Genomic DNA, 10696 nt, shown 5'->3' with positions numbered 1-10696 from the left:
GTGCCATATATATAGCTAAAATCTAAAATGGCGCAGATGCTTTCCCAGTCTTAATGGGTTAAAGTCATAATGTGTAACGTTCATTTTAGTAGTCTTTTTGGCGACACCTTGCTTGTTGTCATCACAATATCTGTCTGCGGTCTGTCAGAACTGTGATTCCCAGAATTCCGTTTGAAACTAAAGCACAGATGTACTGCTCCAAAACAAATGCTACAGGGACCTTGTAGGGTTATTTTGGGAAAAGCAAGAACAACTGTGAGAAACAGTATGTATTGTATGTACAGTATAAATACATTTCCGGTACATTTCCGGTGCCTGGGTCATTTTGGCATGAGTGTTGGGAGCAGTCACTTACAACTGTGGAGCGGTTATTGTGACATATTTACCAGTAAAAGATTATATGAAAAGGGAATGTTGTTTAGTTGAAAAAGTTACAAAGTATTACTTTAAGGAACACATAAAAGACTGCTCAAATACCCCAAATCCCATGATTTATTGGTTTGATGTGTTTATTTTCACCGCTTTAATAAAGACTTTATTTTTCTGTTCATCACGAGAGTTCCAGCCATTCGTGTCATTCTTCTAAAACCAATACTATCAAACAATTTTGTTTAGGAAGTGTCTTTTGTTCAAGGAGCATGCCTAATCTCATTCTACCAAGAAGCAATTTATTCACACAGGCGTTCATACAGTAGAAGATAACGGAACGGATGACTCTCACAAACTCACAAAACAAAGTGCACACACACACACACACACACACACACACACACACACACACACACACACACACACACACACACACACACACACACACACACACACGTGCACACACACGTGCACACACACGTGCACACATCACTCCATAGAAAAACAAACGCTGCTAACTGAGACTTCCTGTCACACAGACAGTGTGTGACAGTCCCTCTGTGTGTCTCTGTGCTTCTTCTTGTCAATGCCATCCTGAGGAACTGAAGCATTGACCGGAGACATGATTTCATCCACTGTCTGACCACGCACATCAAAACACTCATGCACACATATACTGTAAACACATGAACTAAGGCACACACTCACACACACGGATGCACGCACACGCGCACACGAACACACACACACACACACACACACACACACGCACACGCACACGCACACGCACACGCACACGCACACGCACACGCACACGCACACACACACACACACACACACACACACACACACACACACACACACCACGCCACCCACTGAGATGCACTGGTTACTGTTTAACTGGACAGAAGCCTAGTAAACCTCTGAATGAACTTATGACGAAAGACAAAGACAACATAACATATCACTCCCTTTCTTTAACACACACACAGTTTAGGACGTCAATGTGAATATGAATGTCTTTTTTTTTACATTTGCCATTTTACCGTCTTGTTAAAGCCGAAAAATAGCCGATCTTAAAGCACCCAGGCACATAAAGAACGACCTGGTAAATAAACTCACAAATGCGCTGAGACAGAGAGAGAGAGAGAGAGAGAGGGGCGAGTAAACAGAGCAGCGGTCCTCTCCTCACACACCTGGAGAGAGAGCAGAGGGAGGAAAGGCGCTGTGCAGGACAGCCAGGTCACACTACAAAAACACCTGCTGCACAGTGGCAGGTCACTGTCACCCTGGCTCCCTTATGCTCTATCTGTCTGTGCCTGCACATGAAAGAAGTCCATTCAATACGGGTGCACTCAGCTGCTATCTGTGTCTCTGTGTGTGTGTGTGTGTGTGTGTGTGTGTGTGTGTGTGTGTGTGTGTGTGTGTGTGTGTGTGTGTGTGTGTGTGTGTGTGTGTGTGTGTGTGTGTGTGTGTGTGTGTGTGTGTGTGTGTGTGTGTGTGTGTGTGTGTGTGTGTGTGTGTGTGTGTGCGTGTGTGTGCGAGTGTGCGTGTGCATGTGTGTATGGGGGAAGAAAGAGGGAGAGAGAGAGAGAGAGAGAGGGAGAGAGAGAGAGAGAGAGAGAGAGAGAGAGAGAGAGAGAGAGAGAGAGAGAGAGAGAGAGAGAGAGAGAGAGAGAGAGAGAGAGAGAGAGAGAGAGAGAGGACTAGATAGTCTGGATAAATCAAAAGCCCCTTTGTACACAGTAAAATCCTGAGTGTTATCTTAAGTCTGAGAGTGTCTAAATGGACCCAGAAGGGTACATTTGGATTTTACAGTGTAATTCATATAGTGTAGAAGAGATGGGGGATAGACAGTGAGCGATGAATGAGGAGGTGGGGGATGTGGGGTCATCAGAGACAGGGGGGGGGGGGTGCTCTGTGCTGAGCGTAGAAGAGGCTGCCAGAGATAAAGACGGACCCCATGAGATATGGCAAATGGAAATCAGCTGTGACAAGGAGGGAGCGACTTTGTTAAGAAAACGCATGTAATTAGTAATGACTTCATTGGGGCTCTCTCCCAGTGACAGTAGAAGGGATCTAACTGCATCTGCGATATGCGCTGTTCCCCTGTGATCAGCCTGAGCCACACTCACAGCCACAATCACATTACACACACACTAACAGCACCATTACCACTGGAACAGCAGCACTAACCCCTTGGGCACACACACAGACACGCACGCACAAGCGTGCACACACACGTATATGCACACATGCACATGCACATGCGCACACACACACACACACACACACACACACACACACACACACACACACACACACACACACACACACACACACACACACACACACACACACACACACACACACACACACACACACACAGAGAAACTCTGTGACTCTCAAAGTCACATCTATAGTGTCCAATTCAGCTTGCCGTCTCAAATAATTGTATTGACATTGTCAATAAAGTATTCAATCAACCAGTTGGTGTCTGACACCAGGTATCCGGGTAGCTCAGTCAGTAGAGCACTCGCCTTAAAGGCATGACATTTACTCAGTTACTTAGCAAATGTCATTTTTTACATGCACACACATGCACACACGCACGCACACGCACGCACACGCACACACGCACACACACACACACACACACACACACACACACACACACACACACACACACACACACACACACACACACACACACACACACACACACACACACACACAGACGTAGTGCATAAACATATTGCCTCAGGCAGCAAAAATACCATGTGTCTCATATAAACACTTATAACAACATACTGTGTTCATACACAGTGACACAAGGTTGAAACACAGGCTGAGACAACACACGCACACATCACACATAGGCACACATCACACATAGGCACACACACACACACACACACACACACACACACACACACACACACACACACACACACACACACACACACACACACACACACACACACACATAATCACGGGGTGCACATTCGTATGGGTAAACATGTGTTAACATGAAACCACTCTCACTGGCGTGAAAGCGCAGTCATACACCTAAAAAACCCACACGAAACTCTGTGAAACAGGCAACAGACCAAATGGGGAGCTTTGCACAGGAGCGAGTGCACACACACACACACACACACACACACACACACACACACACACACACACACACACACACACACACACACACACACACACACACACACACACACACACACACACACACACACACACACACACAACACACACACAACACACACACAACACACACACGCACACCCTCGCTTACACAATCCAAACCAATATTGCACATCCGGCACAAACCATGGACAACCAATTACCAGACTAAAACAGTCGTGGCTCTTGTGGCGGAGGAGAGGAGTCTTGAAACGAAACGCCCTGCAGCACAGCGCTTTTCATGTCATAAAAAGGTACCAGTGTAATGCAGAAAATGAGGGCCGGGAAGCTGTTTTAGAGGCAGTTTATGTTGTTTCCCCAGACAGCTGAGAGGTACCAGCTTCTGGCACGGCTATTAGGGAGCGCAGTGAGGGGGTCATACCGGGAATGTGACTGAGACAGCATTAACCAATTAGACCCTATATACCAGTGCTTCTCAAAGTGGGGTCCAGGGACCCCCAGGGGTCCTTCAGGGGGTTCCAGTGGGTCCCCAGGAAAATGAGGAACAGTAATTTCAGTAGCCTATTATAGAAGAATCACTATTCACAGCATATATGTTACTCTCTCCCCACCTACAGCATAGGAGAATTCTAAATCTGATAAAAACAACAAAATCATTCTGAGGGACCCTGGTACAAAGTTTTTTTCAAATGGGCATGAAAATGGACATGAAAATGTTTGAGAACCACTGCTATAGAATTTACTTCATGGACCAGAATCCCCCAGGGGTCTACACTAGGCCTCCTTCTTCTACACCAAATCTCTTTACCAAAAATGTTCACCCCCAGAATAGGGACGCCACGGTTCATGTGGCTAAGGAATGTCATTAATTGGACAGGAAAGTTTTCATAAGGCTGGAGCCGGCGCAGATGTTCTGATCCTGAGGTCACAGCCAGAAACCACCAACACACGGTGAGGCTGACTCACACATCGTCAAGCCATCTCGTTAAGCGGCACTCTGTTCATCTCCGAGACAATAAGCAGGTCTGATGAACATGTACGTGCACATGATTAGGACTACTTAGTCAGCTTGTATAAAGGTCCAGGATGGGTCACAGATCAAAAGAGGAAGGGTGGGGGGGGCAGTCTGACAGGATGAAAGAAGGAATTCCAGCTTGTTCGCGATGCCTGAAAGTTTTTCATCAAGTGTCTAGGTTTAGTTTATTGTAAAAACCTGCCAGCCACATCAGAGCGACCATGACGTTACCCATGTGTAACATCCTTGCCTCACTTAAGGGTTCTGTCTAACTTCAAATAATAAAACCATTCATTGGTGACCATTAGTTCTGCAACTATATTTGGAGCTGAGGTTATCCATTGTTTTCAAATAATGGCATGTATTGTTTGAACAGTCTGTGCTTCATAGTGAGTAATTATATTATATAATATGTGACTGTGGCTGTGTGTGTGTGTGTGTGTGTGTGTGTGTGTGTGTGTGTGTGTGTGTGTGTGTGTGTGTGTGTGTGTGTGTGTGTGTGTGTGTGTGCATGCATGCTTGCCTGTGCATACATGCATGCACATGTGCACCTGTGTACATGTGGTCTCACCTTACGGAGTCGTCCGTTACTGGTGCCTAGAAACACCACGGTGTGGTTGTGTACGGCGTCCACAGCAACAGAATTGAGGCCGGGGTACTCGAAGAGAGGCATGGCCCTTAGGGGCCTCCGTAGGGCCAGCGGGTGTTGGAGGTGGGCAGCTCCACAGTCAAGCTGCTCTGGTTGCAACTAGGACATGAACACAAGAAGAGATCAACGCCAATATACAGAATGAGTACATAGAAACTTTGAGATAATAAACTGGAAGAAATGAGGAGAAAGCATGTGGGAGTGACGATTATAAATATTTGTTCTGTGACATTAGATATTATATAAAGACCATAAAGTCCATGTCACGGGACAAGCACAATGACAGCCACGGCAATTGCTATTACCACACCTCATGAAAAGTTGAAATCAAGTCAAGTCAAGTAGAACTTTATTTGTCTCCAGAGGGGCAATTGGTTGTGCAGCAGTAAAATGTAATAACACACAATATTACACATAAGAAAATGCACATTGCAATTAAACACTATATAATAAGAAGTAGAAATATAAGTACTGAGTACTTACATAGAGTACTACTCTATGTTTTAAGGAGAAGTAGACCTATACTAAAATTAAAGCCATATTTGTGGTTGGGTGGTCGCGCTGATAGTAGCCTATTACCTTTTGCTATTGGAGTTTAGCAGTGAAATGGCTAAGCCTATAGGAGTGTTTGCATATAGGCTATCTGTTGGCTTGGACTTGTGAAATGGGATTTAAAGAGCAAATGGCTCCTGTGAATGTCTCTATCAAGGCCACTTTCTTCTGCTTTTGTCTAATCCTCTAATAAGGAATGATAACATGCACAAAAAAATCATTCCATTCTGTTCCACAATGCCTGGATGAGCACAATTACCCAGGGGGGATTCTCAAAATATATAGAGGCCAGTGGTGTAAAGTAACTAAGTACATTTTCTCAAGTACTGTACTTAAGTACAATTTTGAGGGATTTTTACTCTACTGAAGTATTTCCAGTTTTCAGTACTTTTACTTCTACTCCACCACATCTCAGAGGCAAATATTGTACTTTTACTTCACTACAATTATTTGAAAACTTAAGTTACTAGTTACTTTGCAGATTGTGATTATTATTACAAAACATACAAAACCACTTCTTCAGCCACTTCGGCCATTTGAAAATAGCAGATCTACAAGCTCATAATGCGTCGCAGATCTGCTATTTTCAAGGGATTTGTATATGTATATATATTTATTTAATTACATTTGAAAACTTGTGAAATGGGACATTCTGCATAATGAGTACTTTCTACTTTTGGTACTTTAAGTAGCCTACATATTGATACCAATACTTTTGTACTTTTACTCAAGTCAATTTTGAATTCTGGACTTTTAGGCCAATACTTGTAACAGAGTATATTTCTACATTGCAGTATTGATACTTTTACTTAAGTAAAACATTTGAGTACTTTTTCCACCACTGATAGAGGCACAACGGAATTAAACACAGGAGGAGGAGATATTTGCAGAGGGCTTCTTTCCCATGGGCCGCTCTGCTGCTCATGCTCGGGGGCTTCTTCTCTTATCATAAATTGTGTCTGGCTTTGCCTTCAACGCGAGGCCTTCAAAGTCGACAGCGCACAAAACGATCGGGTTTCCCCCCAGTCACAGCAAACTAAAAGCTATTAAAAAACCCAAAGAAAAGCTTTCTTCTGTGTGAGACAATACAGGTCGACGTATGCAGCCGGGGGAGAAGAAAATACACCCACTTCAAACTTGTATTAAAGAGGGGTGTCTATCTATCTAGATTCTAGGAGGAGGAGGAGGCCTGTGGGCCCATTGTGCGGGTGTTCAGATAACTGCATGGTCACGCGAGGAGAGAAAGTAGCCCAGGGCAATACTGTTACAAGTGAAAGTCCGGAATTGAAAATGTATTTGAGTAAAAGTACAAAAGTATTGGCATCAAAATGTACTTAAAGTACCAAAAGTAGAAAGTAGTCATTATGCAGAAAGTTTTCTAAATGTATAAAATGTATACAAATCTTTTGAAAGTCAAAGCAGATCTACAAGCTCACAATGCCTAGCATTGTGAGCTTGTAGATCGGCTATTTTCAAATGGCCGAAATGTATGTAAGGCTGAAGTGGTTAATATATGTTTTGTAATGATAATCAAAATCTACAAAGTAACTAGTAACTGAAGTTTTAAAATAATTGTAGTGGAGTAAATGTACAATATTTGCCTCTGAGATGTAGTGGAGTGGAAGTAAAAGTACAGAAAATTGGAAATACTCCAGTAAAGTAAAAAAATAACCTCAGAATTGTACTTAAGTACAGTACTTGAGTAAATGTACTTAGTTACTTGACACCACTGGGAGAGTAGCCCAGGGCACCGCTGGGCGCTAGCTGCGACACTCTGGGGAGGAAAATGTCATCTTTCTGATCTGGCAGCACAGTGGCCTCCAGACACCCACCCACTCCAGGCCAAGCAGTTATATTAGTGCGTCACGACCTCCTGCCCGTCACTCAAACTCACCACAATGCGCGGCTGGAATTTCTCGGCGTTCTTTTGAAGCTTTGAACTGAAGGGTCGATTTCCAACTCAACTTATTGCGTGCAAAACGGGAACTTTATTATAGAATGGCAGCGATTTCATTGCATGGTTACCCGCACCTGGGAGATGTAAACACATTATTGCCTTGATATAATTTGACTTAATAAGCCTATCTAACCGGCAGAGAATGCATGTAGCTATTTATCCCAAATTAGTGGGCATATTATGGGGCTATTTATGCAGAATAAAAAATAATCGTTATGAAGCACTTTATGCTAGGTTTATTATAATAACCAGTAATTAGAGGGGAATTAAGGCTACTGGATGTGAGAGGAGTGAGTCACAATTCCCTCGCTGTTCTGTTCCCATAGCCCTTTGGAGGATCTTTCATCCAAATAATCGTGACCCCTCCGCGTGACACACGGGAGAATATTCTTTAAGGCTAGATGATGAGCCCCGGGGCCCCGAGGCTAGAGGGGATTATTATTACTACTCCTTATGAGCATATTCTGGAAACGGGCGGATTTAGCAGCAGTGAAGTGACAGCTTAAATTCATTTCAGTCAGACATTATTATTGTATGCTATCTGAGGCTAGGTTATTCAAATTCATAGGCTAGCCTACTTAAGCTTTTTTTTTATCTTTCTTTTTTTTGGGGGGGGGTGGGGGGGGGGGATAATCACAGCAGGACTAAAAATAGCCTATGGGGGGGGGGGGGGGCTACGTGAGCATGTTGATTCAAGCCTAATTTATATTCCCATAATAAGTAATAAGGTGTTGCTCGCCGACAACTGATCTACAAGCTATTAAAGGAGTAGGGTCACCCAAAAAAATGTTTATTTTCTATCAATTAGTCTACCCACCCATGAAGCCTTGAATTCGTGGAGATTTTTTTTTGTTTTTGTGTATGGCATTCATAAGCCAAGAATTTGATGACCGGGTCATTGGTCAATGGGAGACTCAGGAGAGTCTTTGAGTCGCCCGTCATCAAATTATTAGCTTAGTAATGCGACAAAAACTAATACATCTACACGAATGGGGTGCGTAATTGCTCGAAAATAAGTAATAATAAGTAAACTATTACTCTTTTAAGCTTTATAATATAATACATAATTAAACGAAAATATGTATTTTTGGGTGAACTACTCCTTTAAGCTTTATAATAAAATAATAAATATAGGAACCACTTACCACCAGATTTCCCTTCTGAAGGATGCACGCTGCGCCGGAGCCCTGGATGACGCTGTCCAGCACCTGCACATCGCTGCTGGGGGAGTTGGAGCAGTTCCTCCGGCCCTGCCGGACCTCCTCCTCGATGTCCCCGAACCTGAAGGCGCACAGGGCGGACTTTCTGTCCGCTTTGGCGAACACTCCGAACAGGTAGGGCTCCGTCGTCTCCGCGTCGTCGTCAGCTCCTGCGTGGACCTCCGCGGGGTACACCGACAGCAGCCGGTTGTAGATGTTCCCGTTAGATCCACACTGGAGCGGCATCTGGATGTAGGACTCGGTGAGCTTGCGGATCTCCGGGCCCGAGGAGGAGGACTTGCGCGGGTTCTCCTCCGTGTCCAGGCATATCCGAGCGAGGATGCTGTTGGGCTGACTCTCCTTGTGGCCCATCTTTGCGTCATTGTTGATGGCAATATAGGAATAGGTTTTCTGCATAAAAGCGTCCACAAAGTTCAGCTTGTTTTTCGTTTTCACCTCCTGTTTGATCTTGAACACGTTATCCTCCGAGGGGTTGATGTCATAGGTGAAAAGTCGGGATAGATCCTTGATGTTCAGGGAGCGAATGGCGATCTCCGGGGTGTTCTCGAAGCGCAGGTCCTCCTTGCTGTGGTTCTTGGGGAAAAACGGGGACCCGGCGCCCGTGTAAGTGGCCCCGACCAGGAGCCGGGTGCTGCCCCCGTGGCTCTTGAAGATGAGCCCCACGGTGGAGGCGTTGGGGTGATTGGCGGCTATGTTGAGCATGCTGGGGAACACGGTCTTCTCGCCCTGCGGCGGGAACTCCACCGCTATCTCCGAGAGGTTCTCCATCTTCCTGAGCTCGCAGAAGCCCTGGTACACGGACCCGCACACCACCACCACCCCCTGGTCGCGGTCCAGCTTCAGCAGCTTGTTGTAGTTGTCCGTGAGGGACTTGGGATGCTCGCACGGCGCCTGGGGCAGCTGGGGCGCGTGGCACAACAGGTTGTCCTCCACCGGCCCGGTCCTCTTCTCCACCTCGACGCTCAGCGTGCCGTTCAGCTGGTAGATGGAGTTGACGGTGGCCAGGTACACCTTCCTGGAGACCTCGTCCACCACGAAGTTATTGGTGCGATTCGGGGACGCGAACGTCTGCTGGATCTGCAGCGCGCCGGCGAGGCACGTCGGGCTCCGGGCGCCGCTCCAGTAGCGCGTCTCCAAAGCCAGCACGCCGAGGAGCAGAACGCACATCTCTACCGAGGAGGAAGGTGGCATTTTTCCTTCTTCTGATGGCCTGCTCTGGCTGCGCCTTCCGCGTGTTCCGTGTTGAGGGGTGCATTGAGTAAAGACGTGATTGTGTGTTGTTTGTTCCTATAACCGCGGCGATCCAAGAGGAAAAGGCTGTTTCCTGCTCAACGCCTCAGCACAGAGTGACGTGATGATAAGCGAGTCGTGCTTCCTCTGCGCGCTGTGTGCGCCCCTCTCTCTCTCTCTCTCTCTCTCTATCTCTCTCTCTCTCTCTCTGCCCACTGTGTGGAGCAGTGGTTCTCAAACTTTTTCATGTCAAGGACCCCCAAATTGAAACTTATTAGCCCGCGGACCCCCCCATTTGAAAATATATGCCAAGGTCCCCAATAAGAGAATATTTTTTTAGCAGTGATTCCTTGAATCACTTGAAATTAAAATGGTTGAAAATCACTGCTAAAATCAATGTTAATTTAACTCTGAGAGTACGGGTCTATTTGGTTCCATTTGTACACTATCAGAGTTACAGACCCATAAGGGTCCATTTGGTTCTTAACAATCCATCATTTAGCTGTGGACCCCCTGGAACTCCCTCAAGGACCCCGGGGGTCCCC

The 10696-nt window shown here is 45.6% G+C and overlaps 1 protein-coding gene across 1 annotated transcript in view; it reads right to left on the bottom strand.

Moving 5' to 3' along the window:
- Positions 1-10258, bottom strand: part of plxnd1 (plexin D1) — a 115366-nt gene extending 105108 nt beyond the window's left edge. The window contains exons 1-2 of the mRNA XM_084069745.1: positions 8847-10258; positions 5115-5291 (exon numbers count right to left, since the gene is read on the bottom strand). Coding sequence (XP_083925871.1) covers positions 5115-5291; positions 8847-10112 — 1443 coding nt within the window. The 5' untranslated portion in view covers positions 10113-10258. The remainder of the gene's footprint in view (positions 1-5114; positions 5292-8846) is intronic.
- Between the last annotated feature and the right edge of the window lie 438 nt (positions 10259-10696).

This window comes from Gymnoscopelus microlampas (genome assembly GCF_963454915.1).
Source record: "Gymnoscopelus microlampas genome assembly, chromosome: 10".
Classification (NCBI taxonomy): domain Eukaryota; kingdom Metazoa; phylum Chordata; class Actinopteri; order Myctophiformes; family Myctophidae; genus Gymnoscopelus; species Gymnoscopelus microlampas.
Note: the sequence above shows the minus strand (reverse complement) of the source record. Positions and strands in the feature narration are given on the sequence as shown.